At 41.0% G+C, this 19,992-nt stretch overlaps 1 protein-coding gene across 2 annotated transcripts in view; it reads left to right on the plus strand.

Moving 5' to 3' along the window:
* ADAMTSL1 (ADAMTS like 1) overlaps positions 1-19,992 on the plus strand; it is a 272,535-nt gene that overhangs the window by 64,576 nt on the left and 187,967 nt on the right. For both annotated transcript variants that reach the window (XM_074953445.1, XM_074953446.1), the window contains exon 4: positions 5,569-5,805. In XM_074953445.1, the coding sequence (XP_074809546.1) occupies positions 5,569-5,805 (237 nt within the window). The remainder of the gene's footprint in view (positions 1-5,568; positions 5,806-19,992) is intronic.

Genomic DNA, 19,992 nt, shown 5'->3' on the forward strand with positions numbered 1-19,992 from the left:
TATAGAACCTGGGGCAGGCCACAAGTCTCCCAGCCCGGGTTGATTGTCTTGGGCTAACAGGGCTCATTCTGGCACTCTAAAAATAGGTGTGGAGAAGCCCACCCCCTTCCTAGGTTTCAGAGCCCATGTTCCAGCCCGAGCTGCAACTTCAAAGCGCTGTCTACGTAGCTGTTTTTAGACTACTAGTGTGAGCCCTGCTAGCTCATGTGTGTCAGCCTGCGCTCGGAGGCTCACTACTGCAGGCTGTGTAGACATACTCTCAGGTGCTTACTCAGTCTTTACTCAGACCAACTCCCACTGCAGGAGGACCTCAGGATTTGACTGTGGAGTCAAACTACAGCATATATGCCATGGAACTGATTCAATAAACTGTTATGTCAGATGCTACACAGAATAGTCCAGTTGTTAGCCATTTTTTGTGGAAAGGAAAAGCTCAATCTACAGTAAATCTCTCTTGGCCTCTGAAAATATACAAGTATCTATACTGTAAACTGTTTTAAAGACTCCACAACTGCTTCCACCTTATAACAGCCTAGATATGATCTTTTACATTTCACCCACTAAGTAAACTTTAAAAAGCCTGACCCTCTTTTGTCCCATGTAATCTGATCTACCTATCGCCATCAAGGGACATCTGGGATTCATCTTATCTTTTCCACTGGCTCGTTGATTAATAGAAAGTGTTTTGAATGGGATTCAACTATGGCAGAACTCCACGGACCTTATGAATTACAATAGGGGCAAATAAGAGGTCAGGTTAAAAAAACAATTTGAAGGGGAGGGAGTGAATAAAGCCTTAATAATGCAGTCAGGATTAGGTGCGTAAGAGATGAGGATGAAACTTCTGTGTTTATTTTAAAATAGTAGGTTTCATAGACCTAAGGGATTTCTGATCATCTTTAAAGTGAAGTCTGTTTTCACAGGGATGGAGACATTCTCGACCTGACTGGATGAACTGAGTTTATAGACATCCTGCACTGACTCCATTGGTCAGAAATGTTCCACAAACCTTTGCATGTTGATGATCATGAAACAGCCTTCAACACCTAGCAGAGTGATTCTAGGCAAAGTTAATTCAGGAGCCGATGCCTTTTTTTTTTTCTTTTTTTAAACTCACTAGACTTTTGCCTGCCCTGAGAAGCCTTAATGAGGAGGGAGGGGAAAGCAGCTGAAAAGACACTTAAGTTGAATGAATCTTTCCATCTTATCCAGCTCTTTCTGATTCTCCAGGAAAGGCCTTTATGCCCTATTTCTACACAAGCCCACAGCCATCTTTACTAAAAAATATTAAAATTTGAATGTAGTGCTTAAGCTAGAGTAACTCCCGTCTCAGGTTCAGTCAGTTTGGCAGGTTACTCTTCCAGGGCTAGATACTTAGCCGGTATAAAACCGTGTGATGCTGCAGGGATGCAATGGAGCTAAGCCAGTTTACACTAGCGGAGGATCTTCCAGCTCTTCCAACCCCATCCAGTTGCAACAGCTGACCTTCACTTTTTTTAGAAAATCATTGGTGCAAAGCATTTTCAGAAGCGGGAAAGCATCATGAAATCAAACCCTATGGTTCCTGCTGACTGAAAACCTGCTGGTCGGACATTTAAATTTTAAACAGTGAGGTGCAGGGAGATTGTGACAGAGAAGAAAAGAAAGCTTATTGTCTTATATGAAGTTGTAATAATTGTTTAGAAGTAAATCACATTTTACAGGGTGGAACAAATATGTGGCCAACTATCACGACTTGGTCTTGCTTGCTCATTCAGCAGCTACAGTACCAATTTTTAGCCTCTAAGGTCTTGGGGACAGGGACTGAATTCTGTCTTTAATTAAATGGTTGCACAATGCCCAACACAATGAGGCTCTGCCCTCTACCATAATACAAACAACAAATAATAATACTTACGAAAAAAAAACCCAATGTATGGACATGAGGGGAAAACAAAATGAGCCAAATTTTGTACTGACTTTCACTCCATGTGTCCTCATTGTACTCCATATAATGGAAGAAAGAATTTGGGCTGTTACTTTTCGTAATGGTCTCCCTTTGGATGTAAAAAGATACTAATTGGTTACATTTCCAAGCAGAATCACAGAAGAAACGTGTGTGTGTGTGTGTGTGTGTGTGTGTGTGTGTGTGTGTGTGTGTACACGTGTACATGGCAGTAAAATTCACCCCAAGCCCAATGAAGAGGGTCAAACAAGGCCTTCAAACATGTTTAGTGCCAGGCTTAGGGCATTAATGGGAAAGAAGTGGCGTATATGGCTTGTACTGGTTCTCTGCACAATAGGGTCAAATTCTCACCCTCTTTTGCATGTGCGTTCCAGTATGTGTATGCTTATGCAGTATATGTATGGGTGCTTACATTTATTCTTTGAATGGCTTAAAGTTTCCCATGAAAACTTCTTTTAAAAACTAGCTCTGCTATTTAAATCCATTGTTATATTTTGATCAGGGAAATCAAAGACTGTAAGTAGTTAACATTTGGTCTTGGTCACCTGCAATGTCCTGAGAGCTTGTTATGTTGACTATGTATTTTTATTTATTTGATTTAAAAATAAAACCCAAATAAACAAATGTAGTGAAACGTGTACAAAGCAGGATTATGAACTCTCCATGTTGTGCACTTTATTGGGCCTTTTGTCTTTATAAAAATAAAGCTGTACAAGCCAGGAAGTTTTGAAGGCAGAGCCAAGCTAGAACCAAACAAGAGTTCTGGCTTGGCTCTGTGAGCTAAAGCATAAGCCAAGCTATTAGACCTGACTCTCCCCACTTATGGACAGGAAAATTCAGAGGGATATGCACTGTAAGTTTTTGTGGCAGGAAGTGAGGCCACAGATTGTCCCTTCCTTAGTTAGTGAACGCATAGTTAAACCAGATCTTGGATCAAACTTTGATTGCCTTGTTCACCTTTGTTTAAAAGCAAAACAAAGGCCCAATTCTGCCTGCAGATACACATCTATGTAGGTAGAGCTGGACCTATAATGTGAATCTGTTCTGTTCGGTCTGTGTAAAGGGTGCCCAAACTTTGCCCCAAGCAGAGCCTCATTGGCAGTTTGCCAGAAGCATGAGGAAGGGCACAACTAACTTGTGTATAAAATTTACAGGGTTTTTTTTAGAATGGAAAATAAATGCATCCAGACATAACAGTATGTGTTCTTGTATTCTTCCATTATGGATTAACAGAAATTGTGTGTTGTCTGAGTTCTGCAGTAGACCCACTTTGTCCTCATCCCCTACACTTACAGGGAGAGGGTGATTGAGGCTCATTTTAGAACTTGGATGTACATTACTCTAGAGTAGGGGGCAGCCAAAGTCCCTTTTCCCACCACTCCTCCGACTGTCATAAAGTTGTGCTATTGTCTGTGGTATGCTGTGGGAACACCATTCATTTCACACTCTAAGCATGGAAGGCTTCCATCCCCTCCCAGTGTGGGAATGGTATATGGGAGACTAAGGCTCAAATCCCTGCTTTGCAGGATTCCTAGGCAAGTGCCCTGACCACTTGGCTATTGTGTCAGTCTTTCTTTCTGGCCCAATGAATAGTTAATTATTTATACAAAGTGGAATAGCTCCAACAGGAGACATTGAACCTACTCTGAATCAGGTGGAGCAGGATCTTGAACCCAGATGTCCTACATCCCAGGTAAGTGCCATAAACACAGGGCCATTGGCTGTTCTTGCTTGTTTTTTAACACTTTTTTTTTTGCAAGGTCTAGTTTTAGTTCTAGTTCCAAAGTGGAACAAAAACAAATGTCGAAACATTGCATTTTTTCACAAAACAGAATATTTGTTTTCTGTGCAGCTTCAGTGCACCAATAAAAAAATGTCTCCCACTTTGCTGACAAGAGCAATCTGAAAGCTTGCCAAGTAAGAAATACTATTTCTTAGAACCTGATCAATACAAGCCATAAAGATTTTAAGTTTTAAAATTTACCTGCAACACTCACAATGACTATTCCTTTCCTACTGAACAATGTAGCAATTGGAACTGTTTAAAAATACCAGCAAGGAGTTAACAAATGGAAGTGCAAGGGAAGTATTGTAAATAGCTAGCACAACAGAAACTGGGAGTGATGGTATAAAACGGAGAGGACACATTTTGCCTAAATAGCAGGAAGGCTTTTCTTTGGACAAAGCTGTCAAGAAATGTTGGAATCTCCATCAGAGAAGAGGTTTAGTTCAAGGCAAGACTAGATATACAGGAAGCTAATAAGGATACTGTAGAATTTTGTGAGTACTAGGGTCATTGTAGTTAGATATGCTAAAGACCTACTGTATCAAGACCAGGGTCCATTTTTATACTCCTTAGTAGATAAAAGATATAGCCTCCAAATAAAGGACGTAACGGATATAACACTGAACAAGCACTTAAACAAACTCCAAGAAGAATAGCCTTGACTGCAGAAACAGGATGAGCTAGGGAGGACTCAAGGGCCACTGAAATCCTAATGCAGCAGCATTGCAAACTCTTGCTATTTTATCACAGTTCTTGTGATATTTAGTGTTTGACCTGTAGACCCATTGCCTGAAATCATGTGATTCTTCAAGACTCTTTGTTTCCATTTAATAAAAAGAGGAGTTTTTAGCCCTCTGGTTGCAGAGAAAAGCTTAAAAATGTGAACCCTAAGGGATCAAAAAGCGGACGATAAATAGAAAGAACCCAAATTTTACAATTTTTAGAAATCTCATGATTTTAAGTCAATCTCATGACTTCACGAGACTCAACTCAATATTTTTGAATGCTAAGGCTTAGCAATACTGATACAATATCTCTGTCTATGGAAAGCATTCAACTGTTATCGCAGAGAGAGCAGTTCAAAAAAGATCTGTATTCACCAATAAGTGAAATCTGTACTGGGTGGTCTGAATAGTCAGCAGCTAGCAGTGCTTATCACATAATTCATTGCAAATTAGGGCATTTATGTCTGCACCCAAAATGTTTCAGAAACCTTCCTAGAGAGCTTAACAAAGGATTTTGTTTTTAACATTTGTACAGCAAAACCTAAAAAAAATTGCTGATTCTGTGGATTGTGAAATCTGTGCCTGTATTAGTCAGGTTGAAGTAATACAAATATACGTAGCATTTTTCTGGCTCTTGTTGCTTCACTGACTGATTTAGGTCACTGGGGGGTGGGGAGGGGGGAGCTAGTTAGGAATGCTTATACAAACAAACATTTGAATTGAGTAATTTGTGATTTTTTTTTCCCCAAAGGAAAAAGAAAAGTTCACTAAAGATTCATGTGTGTATGTAGTTTTAAAGTTAATAAGAATGTTGCATGACTGATAAGTTTTATGGGTAAGACAAGCACATGTCTGTCCTATGCTAAAACATATTTCCAAGTGGCCTTGATGTTTTTCAGTATTGCTACAGTAACCGCCTGAATGCATAGTAGTCTGGTGAACTACTGACAGATAAAATGGCAAGGAATACTTTGACCAGTGTGTGTGCCGAAGTGAAAAACTCCTACATCTAAGTGTGTTACTCCAGTGCTGCCAGCTGTGCATCCTTTGACAAGGATGTAATGAGCCCCTTTTGAGCTGACCTCTTTTTCTCTCCCTTTTCTCCTCTTCAGGACTGCCCTCCAGAAGCCGGTGATTTTCGGGCCCAGCAGTGTTCTGCTCATAACGATGTCAAGTACCAGGGACAGTTTTATGAATGGCTTCCTGTCTCGAATGACCCTGACAACCCATGTTCGCTGAAGTGCCAGGCCAAAGGGACAACCCTTGTTGTGGAACTGGCTCCCAAGGTTCTTGACGGCACGCGATGCTACACTGAGTCACTGGATATGTGCATTAGCGGCATGTGCCAAGTAAGCAGGGAGTTCTTATTCTAGCAAGTGTAGTAATGATTCTTTTCCTGAATATCTGGCTGTCACTCACTCCTTGTTCCTCTCCTCCTCCACCCCCCTCTTTATTTGCACAGCTGTAGGGTTTTCTTTTTATGCATTTCTATTTTCACAATCATTTTAATATGCTTTCTGTAAACTACTATAGGAAGAGATGGGCTGGTTCATGAAACAAAGGGATTTTTCTCTTTTTTCTTTTCTTTTTTTTCAGGGTTGGGGGTGATGACTTTCCCTTCTTTTCACCTGAAAAAAATGTGGTTATGGTTCCTGCATTTTATACATTTAGCTATAGTAGCTGATCCTATTGAAAAAATATCCTAAAAAGGAACAATTTAATATTTTGCTGTATTTTAGAACTTCCCAAGGTTGAGGAAATTAATCTGCCCTGGAATATTGCTATTCAAATTATTCTCTCTATAAGTCACAAACAATATAGAAACAACATAGCACACAGAAAAATGTGTGCACTTTATAAAGCATATAAACATTGCTACTAAGATTAATGAGTCTTAGTAACAATTCTGCATTGGTGTCAGTGACATTAAGATAGCTATGGGCTTTTATAGAAATGGTACACTTTTTCCAGTGGATCCAACAATAAGCTATATGTGTCAAATTTCCAGCCCAGCTAGATAACTTTCTTCATGTATGTGACTGGGGTCAGTCTGTGGCGTATCATGTGTCTACAAGCTGTTCCCAAAGGTAATAATGTCAGGAATAAAGAGTTAGCTTTCATTCTGTGTGACTCACTACCATTCCCTAAGTAGAAGGTGGTGTTCTCTGCCCCCCACTGGCGAGTGTGGATTTGTTAATTTCCTTCTCAAGATGCTCCATACAGAATTTAAGATATATTTTTTTTTGTTTTTATCCCTTATTTTTCATATTGCTCAGAGGTTTAGAGATCCCAGTAGCTAAGTGTCATATTTATGAGGATTTTTGTAATAAGTATTACAAACAAGTTGACATTTTTGCTGTACATATGACCACCCACCAGTTTAGCATAAAATCAACACAGACTTCTGACTATATTCGGAATAAGCAAAGCTAGCATCATGTGTAGTGTTATGGAGTTAGAAGCAGCTGTATCAGGAATCCTAGGCTCATTAGGAGAACATTTAGATGTTGTTGAAGAGATGCGTACGTTATCTTTATTTACAATGTGGCGGGTGTGTGTGTGAGAAATGTACCATTTAGTTGTTGTTGCTGATTCAGTGAATGCTTCCTTTTCACTTTTGACTATTTCTTTCTATGGTAGCAAGCAGAGAGGATGGCTCTGCTGTTTAGGGAGTCCTACAAGATACACAGTATCCCCCTTTTTCTTTTTCAGATCCCTTTGATTACAATATGCAACCATTTGCTAACACATAAGGGCCATATCTTGCCTTTGTTCTGATGTACAATACCCATTAAAGCAAATGGAAGTTGCACATAAACCTCGGTGACAGTGTACATTCTTATCAGTAGTAGTAGTTTAAGAATCCTACCTTGCCTATCCTCCATAACTCTATTTGTTAATTGTGGCTTTATTGTGTTTCATGCAATGTGTCCATCGATAGGAAAGGCAGATTCTAGTGGAAGGATAGGAATCATGTGAATAATGTTGTAAACAGACTTTCCTTAATATTTAGAATACACTTAGGGTGGGGTTTTCAAAAGCGCTCCACGGTGGCCTATTGCTGCTGGGAGTTTTGCTATTGACCCCCGTTGGAGCAATGTTTGGTCAACACTGAGGACTTTTGAAAATCCCACCCTTCGTGTTTGTTGTTATTTCTAACCATTTAAAATCTCCTTTTTTCTTTGGTTTTCAGGAGTATTTCAACCCCTTCTCTTTCCTCCAATCGTCTAGAAGCTCATCTTGCCTTTTAGCAGCTGTTTCTTGTCTCTATCTTCAACTCATTTTCCTGTCATAAAATCCAGATCTGAAATACTGAGCAGTTCTTAGCTTAGACCCCCATTCTGCAAACCGTAAACTTTAACCCACATGAGTACTTGAACTGAAGTCAATGGAACTGTTCACATGAGTAAAGTTAGGTATGTGTTTACAGGATCAGTATTGTAGTTTTTATAATAGAAAGTGTCTGGAGGGCTACAGACTTGCTGAAAGTGGAGCCTTGGCACACGAAAAAGATGGGAGAAATTTAAAACTGTCCCTTTTCTTTTTTAACTTCAGCTCTTCCTATTTCTAGTCTATATATCTGGGCTTTGGGAGGGTGAAGATGATTTTCCTCAAAAGGTTGTTGGAAGCTCTCTCTTTAGTATCTTGAGTTACTAATGGGTCCATCTTGATTTCCTGGCATCACAGGCTACATTCTGATCTCTGTTCCACCAATGATTCTTAATTACACCAACATAATGAACATCAGAAATCCACTGACTCTACTGTGTGCAGATATCGTTGGTGCCTTCCCATCTCTGATTCAGTAGCTACCTTTGACACTTTGCTTGTGAGCTGATGGAGAAATGAAGTTGCTAATTGCTTTCAGAAACAGTCACTCTAGCTAGAGTCATGATAACTGATAACTTTCAATTTTCAGTCTGTCAAAGGATCAAGATGTCCTGGCATTAGAAAGGCATAAGCTACAGCAAAGTAAACTGATATGAAAGCAGTTTAGCTATGTATTTTTTAAAAAAGAGAATATTCTGCATGAAAAAATAAAAAATACATGGGAATTTGAATATAAGTGGAAACTTCTCCTTTGGCTGCTGAATGGTTAAGTTGTATAACAGGGCTCTTTGTTCTTTCATTCTGCTTTTCTTATAAAATATCATATTACACTTATTTGAAATCAAGGTTGCCATTTTTCATCATACTTCAATCATCGTCATCACCAGCAGCAACAAAGAGGGTGAGCCAACTACTCTGAGAATTTGTTAAAGCACTTATATTGTCACTTTGTTTTATGCAACTCACACCTAACGTGAAAGCAGACTTAAAGGTACATACCATCAGCTCACAATCTTTTTTTTTTTTTTAATGAATTTAAAATAGTTTCAGGTCTTATACCTGCCCATGAGTCCTCCCTGCCCAATTTTTGTGGTTGTACAAATATATTTTCCTGCATTTTAAAATGGTTTTCTCTCCCTAGTTGCTGTGTGAAGGGTCCACGCAAAGATTGGGGAAGTGTGACTATCTGTTCGGAAGAAAAGAATGAAAAATGTTCTTATATGCTGAAAGGAACCAAACTGAAAATGCAGTGGAATATTTTTTTTCTATAATCTTTCAGTTCCAGTAAGCTGTAGTAAATCTTCTAGCAAGCAGTAATCGGGTGAACATTTTGCAGGCAGAAGTGTGATTTTTAAATCGACTGTTAATCCCTTTTAATAAGTATTCAATTTCTGCAGCTTCCTTTTCCCACAGATCCCCAGGATTGGAAGAGTTTGCAAGTCTCATGCTCGCCCTCCTCCACCGTTTCCCCACTCCAAATTGATCTCCTGCAAGGGCAGTATTCCAAGGGAAGTTTGTAAGGTTCACATGGGGGTGTTCCTGCGCTATTTGTACTATGGTAGCACCAAGAGGCCCCCACGTAGTGTCTGGGCCCCAGTCAGTGTTCAGTCACATTGCACTGCATGTAGAATTGTTGTTTTCTTCAGTAACAATCTATAAGTTCTTGAACTGTTTCATATATAGTTTTTTATTTACATATTCTCTCTGCATTCATTCAGTAAATTTCTGTAGTTTGTGGACTTAGTTCTTATCTGTTGTCCCCATTGTAACTGATGCAGCATTTTCCTTGGTTATCCAAACAATCAACTGCCTGTTTATGGAGTTCTCCTTTCCCTGGTAATCCCAGCCTACATGTACCATAAGCTAGTGCCAGATGTCTGTAGCACAGAAGCCGAGAGGAGCATGGCCTCTCTGATTGATGCGTACACATAACAATATTCCATGAAAGTTACTAAGACTTTTAAAAAATAAAAACAAAACTTATCTCCTGTCATACAGTGACCAATTTCTTTCTAGCATTTCCCTGTTTTCTCTTACACCAAAAACCTTGGATTTCGTTCTGCTTCTGGTGAGCAGGGAAATGCTGCTTCTTCATTGCTCGCCTTTTCTATTTTCACTGTTTTCCCTTTGCTTGTCCCTCCTGTTTTCATAACCCTCACACATTATTCTCCCTCTGTTTCACTTTGTCTCCTACTTTTGCTAACTCCACAAATAGTCTTCTTGATAACTCAGCCCAAGACTAAGTACGTGAATCAGTGTTATACTCAGTATCTGTGAGGCTCCAAGTTGTGGGGAGGTTTATCTGTCTCCATTTGTGATGACAGTCTCGACATTAAATGAAGTCCCATTCTGAAACTTCCAACTTTTTCAGGTTAAAGGATCAGACTTTGAAACACATGTAGGCAGATAGCTCCCTGTTAGCTAAATATTTGAAGAGGGGCAAGCATGTAAGTTATTCTGTCAAAAATCTGTTAGCTATAAACCGATGCATATGAAACAGATTCTGATCTCACTTACAAAAAATCGACCATATGAAGAATTGCAACCTGTTAGTATTCTGCTTCTTTTTGGAGTGTCACTAATGTACATACAGACATGAAGAGGTGCATGTTTGGATCTGGAAGAATGTAGGTAGATTGGTACATACACAAGCAGGCAGAAAACAACTGCTTAATTTTATAAAATATCACAAGGAATCAAGGAAGAGGCATGAGGCCAAGTTCTGCCTTCAGTTACACTGCTATGAGTCTGGAACAATTCCACTCTAATCTATGATTTTGTCCCCATTGACAAACACCTGCTTGATGCTAACAGTCTTGCCTGTTGTTCAAGTCAATGAAATTACTCCACATTTACCCTGGTGTAACCATGGTCAGCATTTGGCTCATAGTGTAGACCAAAGTGCAGAATTAGACCCAATATTCAAAGAGCTGTCCGGTTCCAACCAGAGGCTCGCAGTAGATGTGTATTTGTTTCTTCCGTTGTTAGTAGCTGCCTCCTTTCTTGCTGTCAGGGTAAGAGTGCTACCCTCCTATACCCTCCTACAGACCCCTTCCTATCAGGGAATCCATCATCAGCACATTCTGTTTTTCCTGAAACACAGGATCAGAAGGAACCTAGAGTAATTTGGGGAACACTGACCATAGAACGCTCTTCAGATGGGCATTCAGCTTCTAGGGTGCCCATTGTGAGAGTAGGGAGAGGAATTGATTAATGGAGCAGCACATAACTTCTGCAGATACAGGGTTGGAGGTGGGTGGTGAAGGGGAGTTGCTGGGCAAGCAAGAGAATCATAGAATATCAGGGTTGGAAGGGACCTCAGGAAGTCATCTAGTCCAACCCCCTGCTCAAAGCAGGACCAATCCCCAACTAAATCATCCCAGCCAGGGCTTTGTCAAGCCTGACCTTAAAAACTTCTAAGGAAGGAGATTCCACCACCTCCCTAGGTAACGCATTCCAGTGTTTCACCACCCTCCTAGTGAAAAAGTTTGTCCTAATATCCAACCTAAACCTCCCCCACTGCAATTTGAGACCATTACTCCTCGTTCTGTCATCTGCTACCACTGAGAACAGTCTAGATCCATCCTCTTTGGAACCCCCTTCCAGGTAGTTGAAAGCAGTTATCAAATCCCCCCTCATTCTTCTCTTCTGAAGACTAAACAATCCCAGTTCCCTCAGCCTCTCCTCATGAGTCATGTGTTCCAGTCCCCTAATCATTTTTGTTCCCCTCCGCTGGATGTTTTCCAATTTTTCCACATCCTTCTTGTAGTGTGGAGCCCAAAACTGGACACGGTACTCCAGATGAGGCCTCACCAATGTTGAATAGAGAGGAACGATCACATCCCTCGATCTGCTGGCAATGCCCCTACTTATACAGCCCAAAATGCCATTGGCCTTCTTGGCAATAATGGCACACTGTTGACTCATATCCAGCTTCTCGTCCACTGTAACCCCTAGGTCCTTTTCTGCAGAACTGCTGCCTAGCCATTCGGTCCCTAGTCTGTAGCGGTGCATGGGATTCTTCCGTCCTAAGTGCAGGACTCTGCACTTGTCCTTGTTGAACCTTATCAGATTTCTTTTGGCCCAATCCTCTAATTTGTCTAGGTCCCTCTGTATCCTATCCCTACCCTCCAGCGTATCTACCTCTCCTCCCAGTTTAGTGTCATCTGCAAACTTGCTGAGGGTGCAATCCACACCATCCTCCAGATCATTAATGAAGATATTGAACAAAACCGGCCCCAGGACCGACCCTTGGGGCACTCCACTTGATACCGGCTGCCAACTAGACATGGAGCCATTGATCACTACCCATTGAACCCAACAATCTAGCCAGCTTTCTGTCCACCTTATCGTCCATTCATCCAGCCCATACTTCTTTAACTTGCTGGCAAGAATACTGTGGGAGACCGTGTCAAAAGCTTTGCTAAAGTCCAGGAACAACATGTCCATTGCTTTCCCCTCATCCACAGAGCCAGTTATCTCATCATAGAAGGCAATTCAGTTATCTCATCATAGAAGGCAATTAGATTAGTCAGGCATGACTTGCCCTTGGTGAACCCATGCTGACTGTTCCTGATCACTTTCCTCTCCTCTAAGTGCTTCAGAACTGATTCCTTGAGGACCTGCTCCATGATTTTTCCAGGGACTGAGGTGAGGCTGACTGGCCTGTAGTTCCCAGGATCCTCCTTCTTCCCTTTTTTAAAGATGGGCACTACATTAGCCTTTTTCCAGTCGTCCGGGACTTCCCCCGATCACCATGAGTTTTCAAAGATAATGGCCAATGGCTCTGCAATCACATCTGCCAACTCCTTTAGCACTCTCGGATGCATCGCATCCGGCCCCATGGACTTGTGCTTGTCCAGCTAACAAAAGAGGCTAATGAGAAATTAGACAAGGCTTGCATGTGAGGCATCAAGTTTCAAATGTAAGACGCTCTGGCTTCAGGCAAAAGTCTGGGCAGGTCTGAGTTTGTGAGCAGGGACTTTACAAGATTCCCATCAAACTCTGCCAATGTTCCTCAGTCCTGACTTGCAACACCATTGATTGCTCCAGTCCTGGACCTCTTAGCTACTGATCTGTCAATCTGCATTTGGCTATATTATGTGGTACGTTTTGTAGTAGCACAAACCAGACGCAGCTTGTATTCATAAAATTGTGACCTAAGCTACGATTGCTTTGTTATGCACAATGTCCCTGTTGTCTGCTTCTTCTGGCATTTGCTCTGTTTTCCGGGGGGAGGGGAAAAACGTACATGACATTCTCAGAACTAATTAATCCACTTTCAATGTAAAATATTCTTCAGTAGCGTTAAACTGGTCTTAATGGAACAACTAATAAACATCTAAAATAAGGGAAGATTTAGCGCAGTTGTCCTCTGAAATGATTTTCTGAAGCAAATAGAGGAATAGTATTGTACTAGCTGTGCTCAAAAGAACACTCAACACTCAGCTAGTCTGTAAAATATGGTTAGTCCAGTCCAGTCCAAAATAAGGCATCAGGTGCATTGAGCTCTAAATATATCGTGGGAGGTTTCAAGTAGACAATCCTATCCTTTGGATTTGATCACAGATACAGCCGGTTTGACATCAGGTATTACAGTTTAATATTCTTGCGTTATTTCATCGCAATTCAGAATGTATCACAGTTGAAGAAGCATATAACACTACCAGTATTATGTTTGGCAAAGTTGTTGTACCACTACCTAGATAATGGAATCCAGATCCGCCAATGGTAAAAGATTAGTTTCAGTAGATGGGAGAAATGGCTTCCCTTCAGATGATATATTGATTGAATGATAACGTGGTAAGATTTGGGGTGGTATAAGAATTTTTAAAAAAACAGAACACATGAAGAATGAATACAATTGTCTATAATTGTATAAGAGTACTGAAAGTTCCAGACTGCTTTATTTTCTACTTCCTCTCTTCATTCTCTTTCTCTTGTTCTATGTGTACCATTCATTTCAAGGATTTCTTTTTTATGTAAGTGCATTTTTCACCAGTGTTTTTTTTTTCACTTTTGTTGTTGTTACCCTTGCACACCCTGCAAAATCTTGGCTATGATTGTAGCAAATATTCTTATATGCTTCAGCAAAGTGCTGTTAAACACTTATCACCATTATTTTCTGACCAGGCATGGCAGATGTCCATATAATTAAATACAGCATGTTAACTATCCATAACAACTAAGTGAGACTGAAGTTTCAGTGTAACTGAGCCCTGAGATTGTCATACTTGGGTTGTTGCTTTTCACTTCCCATAGCGAGAAAGGCTGGAGTGGAACAATTATCACAGGCCTTTTGATGGCGAACTGGAAATAAACACACTCTGGTTAATTATCTAACAAGCAGCATTTGGGCTGCTGTCAATGTCTGTTAATTTTTAGGGACTTGATTTCCCTGTACCAGCTGCTACTGTTGATACATTTTCTTTCTTTTTTCAAGGCAATGACAGAAGTAGTGCAGAAGCCCAGACTGAAATGAAAGAAAGCATTGAAAACAAAGCATAGTTAGTTAAATGTTGCAGAGATTTCAGTCTCCTGTAATTCAGCTGCCTTGGCTCCTTTTTTGGTAATTTAATTTTTCCTCTTAAATGGAAACATTAACATTTGGGTTGCACCCATTACTGTAGTTCCTAGGTACCAGGGTGGCTACCTTCCCAAAAATGTAGAAGGCATTATTGATGGGATCAGTCTTTAATCAGTTTTATCTTGGCATAACATCCTCCTGTGCTGATCATGATAGCTTCATGACTCTTGAAGTATGTGGTAGGCTCCCAGACTTATATCTTCAAAAAGTTACTGATGATTTTGGGGTGCTTTGATTTTTAGTTGCCAACTTGAGACATCTGAATGGGACCTCATTTTCAGAAAGTGCTGAGCACCCACCCTCTGAAAATCAGGTGTTTTTATGTTGTCTTGGCTTGGGCACCTGAAAACTGAGGCACCCAAAATCACTAATTGCCATTTGAATGTTTAGGGTACACTTCAAGTTGGGGGCAGGAGGTGATTCCCAGCTCGAGGAGATGCATTCGTGTTAGCTCTCATCAAGCTTGCGTGCTAAAAACAGAGCGTAGCTGCAGTGGCCTGGGCATCAGAAGGGATGAGCTGCTTCGAGTACATGCCTAGCATCTCTGATGGGCATGCACTTGGGGCGCTTATCTCACCCCTCACACTGCCTCGGCTACATTCTATTTGTAGCACACTAGCTCATTGCTCTCCTCAAGCTGGGAATCATGCCTCTAGCTAGGAGTCTGGACGTATCCTTAGACCAGTACTCTCCATGTTACATTCATCCACATCTAAAGACCTTTTGTGTGTAAGGTAGTTTAATTTTGAGTTTGTTGTTTAAAATCATCATTCTGTCATGGAGAAATAGCCTTTTCTCAGTGCAATTTCAGCACCGTTCCTAAAGGAATGAAGCGGAGAGCACAACAGGTGTTCTAGTCAGCCAGGGCCATGCACATATAACCATCATGGTGCCAGCTACCAATATACATGTGGTATGGGCTAGCAGGAGGATAGGCGCTCTAGAAAGTGAAGAGACATGTTGGCCCTGCCATGTGGAAGAATCTGAATTTGAGTCATTAGCTTGGTCCTTTCTCTCCAGGCCCGGAGCTTAGATCTCCCCATTCTAAACCAGTCGGGATTGGCAGCATTGCAGGAGCAATGCGTTCGTGTGACTCAATAGAACAAGTACTTTGTGTTGCTCAGAAGTGAGCGCTATGTCTGCTGCAAGGTACAGCGCTGAAGAGCACCATAGGGAGAGAGAGAGACCTGTCACACCTTCCTTTTCTGGAGGGAAAGACGTTGCAATATTTGGTGTTGTGAGGATTCCTGGGGAAGTTTCTACTCGGAAAAAAGAATTGGAGATGCTTAAAAAATGATAGCTCTAGGTGAGCCCCGTTCTCTTGGGGTCATGATAGAGTCGGGAATGTTTCTGTCATCCCCTGCTGAGCTGGAAGAAGGTGCTCTGATTATTTTCCTCAGAAGGTATCTTTTCGTAATGAACTTAAAGTCATGTACAGAATGCTGTGATGACCTGCACTGAGATGTCTGTAATGAGCAGCAGTTTTAAAAATCTCCAAAGAAAGGGACCTAGGGTTGATTGTACTCTCATTGAAGTTGATGGCAAAGCTCCCAGGATTAGGCCATAGTCCTCTGAAATAGTTGAGAATCTCATTCCTTTTTCACACACTTATTCCTGTACAACATGGAGGTTAGGCTGTGATACCATATTGCTTAATGATACAGCACAAAGAGTTTTATTAACGGCTCGGTGAACTGGGATCTCTAAGTATGTGAGCTGTGGATGCAATTAGTTCCTCAAGAAGACAGGTTGCTTGTTGGACTGCAGCATCAGAAAGGCCTGCATTGGCATTGTCTCTGTCAATAACGACGTACTCCAGCAGAACCCACATTATCATCAGAAGACTGGCTCCTATCAACAAAAGAGCCCTGTGTTTAAACAGAAAGCATGTATGCCCAAGAGAAAAGGGGATATCAGTGGTGATATCCAAGTATGCTATGAAGTCATCACCATTGACAAAGAATCACATTCAGTGTAATGTGAAACAAGGGCAAATTAAATGCTCTCACTATTATAATACTTCACAGTCTGGGAGACCAGAGTGATACTGGAGGGCAGACTTTTTATATAACTTTCAACTTCTCAGGGCACATTTTTCTGAGGATGTTGGTGCAGAATTGCCCTGACTATCTTGTGACATTGTGTTTTAACTTAAACTGTCCTGTGCTAGATAATTCTTGGATCTTCTGCTGGAATATTTTCCTGTTCTTCTGGAAAACCTGGCAATTTTTTCCCCTCAAAAAGTTAAATGAGCTAAATACCCAAGGGAGGGACCTGCAGGATTCCTACAGAGGGAATCAATAAATATTTCAGTAGGAATCTACTACAGTCGAGTTATTATTTTTTTTTAAAAGTCACTTGCATTCTCACTTGTCAACACTAGCACTAAAATGCAACCCACAGACTTTACTGAATGTCCAGGGGATAAGGCCAGAAACTTATTTTTGCTCTGGCAAAGTAGAGTCCACGGAAACAAACTGAAGCAAAACAAAGAAAAAAACTGTGAACAAAGTGACCAAGTAAAATAAAGGAAAAGAGTTGTTAAACACTACAGAAGCCTTTTTCTTCTACAGCAGTTTTTTCCTCTCATCCTCTGCTTATAAGCCATTGGGGACTGTTTCCTGTTTAAATGGTGCCTATTATAGAATGTGACAGCTTCTGGATTTCTTTGTAACCAGAGAGCTAACCAGCTCTGGCTTTCTGTTCCCAGACTCTTCTGTCCTCGTCTGTGGACTGGCCCCAATGGATAGGTTGGCTATGTTCTGCTAATAATGACTGAGCCTGAAAAGGCAACATTTTTCACATAGGAAGGGTCACCTCTGATGATTTTCCTTTAAAGCAAGGGTGGTTTCACAAGGAGGCTACATCTTTGTATCCTATATTTCTCTTTGATGGGGTTTGCTTAGTAAATGTGCAGCCTCTAAATATGGGGTAACTTGAACCAAAGATGCATGATGGCCACCATGGCTCCCTTCTCTGACCACTGGGAATGTCTACAGCGTTCTTCCTAGTACTGTAACAGTAGCTGTTTTGTCTCCTGGGCTTTGATTCTGCAGCATGGTCTGGGTAGGTGGACGCCGGCATCTGCATGCAGCTCCTTGAGGTCATGGTCTGGGTTTAACAAAGGATTAATAAATAATAGCTAGAAAGGCAGAGCAAACTTAGATTGTAAACTCTTTGGGGCAGGGACTGTCTTTCTGGCGTGTTTGTTCAGAGTCTACCACAATGGGACCCTGGGTCCATGACTGGGACTCTTAGGTGCAACTATAATACAAATAATGAATAATAATCGTGACAGTGGAAGATGGAGAGAAATATGGCAGCAATATTAAAATGCAATTCATTTTTAAAAAGTAATTATAGAAATGACTTTGTGGGGTTCTGTGTTTGTTTTGCAACAAATTCTATAGAATCTGTACTCGATTTACAAATCAAAAGTGTTTTTCTTACTGCTAACTCTGCAAATTCACCTTGGAATCTGTATCGCAAACAGGGTTCTTTCGTCCTTGGACGTCATCGCCAGTAATAAATAATCTGAGGCAAAGGCTCTGCAGGCCAAATTCGGCTCTCATACTTACTATATTAAGGCTGTATTTTTCAAATATTTTAAAAATATTGAGAGAGACTGCAAGAAGTGCAAATGCAGAATGTAAGTGGACTGCATAGCTGCACTGCAGATGCAGCCATGACCAGGAATATAAGGCATACAACTCAGTGGTCCCATAACTCAGTAACAAACATGGTGTGAGTTTGCAGAGTAACTTGGACCTTAGTCCTATTTCATAACCAGACAAAAGTTCAAGGGCACGTAATATGTCAGCTTTATTATAAAACATGGTTAAGATCCAAATTGAACCCATGAGCCAGATCCTCAGCTGTTTGTAAATGGTCACAGCTCCATTGACTTCAATTGAGCTATGACAATTTACACAAATCAAGGCTTTGGCCCCTTATTTGTAACCAGCTTAGGGACAACAGTGTTGCTAATGGGGTCTTAGCAGTTTGTATTTGTAGTGTAGAGAGGGTCTTTGGAAAGCAGATTTATTTATAATTGGCTAGATTTGCAAGCTTACTTTTATCATATTATTTCCTGCACAAGATTTCTCAATGCTGAAAAGAAATGATTATGAAAACTTCTTACTCCAGGGCATTTACAGGCAGGCAGGATTCAACCAGAACATGTCATTGCTGGTGCAGTTTTATTCCTGGAAAAGTCTGCTAAGCAGAGCCAGAGTTCATGTCCACCAGGGCAACACACACTCAGCTCCAAGTCATCTTCTCAGACCTTCCGTTTGGGATCTTTAAACTGCACGTAAGCAGTTTGCTCAATTGTTAGCTCAATGGCCTTCTTTTCTCATGTAGTGTCTTGTAAAAATATTTTTAGGTATGTATCTAAATGTCAGGAGTATCCCAACTCTTCCAGCTTATTTTGCTGTCAGTTCAGTCAAATATGGTGATGGGAAGGAATCCAGCGCAGCACGAAGTATGGGACTTCAGCCTAAAATGCAATATTGAATTTTTACCTCTGAGCAGAGCCGTTGTGCTGCATCCAGAGAACAATACAGTCTGAGCCAACTAAGGCTGAGCTGTTGTTGTTCTGGCTTTTTCTTGTTGGGCTGTTTCTTAACTAACCAGAAAAGGAGAGTTAAAAGTCAGCTCAGCTAAGGGTGTGCACTGTCGGAAGATGACACACTTGGTAACAACTGTTGTGCAGAGAGCAAACACCATTGTTGATCAAACTGGTGATTTCCCCAACGTTGTAGGGTGTGCAAAGTAGCTGTCATCTTCCTTATATTATACAAAGTCTGGGGTGCCTCCAAGGCTTGACATGATGTATTCAAGCGCCTCACTCTATTAAAAGTACTACAGCGATAAGCCCCATAGAAATGCCTATACAAATAAATAAGGGCCTGATCCAAAACTCACTAATGTAATGGCCTTTGCGTTGATTTCAGTGGGTTTGGGATCAGGCCCAAAATGAACGGCATGATTGCTACTTGTGACATTTTATGCTATAGCATATCGCAGTGCACAGGTTGTCCCAGTACTGTGAGAGCACACTGAAGGGATTAGAAACTCCAAGAATTCCAACTTGCAAAGTTTATACTTCATCACTCTATCTGGGTGGGAGAAGGCAGGTTTTCCTTACCTCACCCTTTGTGAAATGGGCAGGGATTTCATCTCCCTATATCCCATGTTCTCTTGAGATCTATGAAGGTCAGGGCTAGAGTTGATTAAAAAAAACAGAATTTCCATCCAAGGGAAATTCCAATTTTTTGACATTTGTTTTTGTCATGGATTAAATGTAGAAATTTCAAAACTTTTTGTGGAATGAAAATCATGCAATATTATCATTCAGAAATGTCAAAAAGTTTTTTGGTTCAAGTCATGGCTACATTAATCTCTGCCCACCTGAGCAGTCGTGGGGCTTCAGGGGAGTTGCAGTTCAAGTGCCTCATAGCCCCATTCTCCCTCATGGGCCAAACTCTGGCCATACTACATCTCCAATGGTACACTTTTCAGTAGTTAGTCCTGATGACAGATGGTTGGGAATAATCTGCCTGGGGGCCCTGTGCCTTGGCAATACTTCATAGCTATTTCAACCCAAATGAACCTGGAC

Source organism: Natator depressus, chromosome 5, assembly GCF_965152275.1.
Source record: "Natator depressus isolate rNatDep1 chromosome 5, rNatDep2.hap1, whole genome shotgun sequence".
In the NCBI taxonomy this organism is placed as follows: Eukaryota; Metazoa; Chordata; order Testudines; family Cheloniidae; genus Natator; species Natator depressus.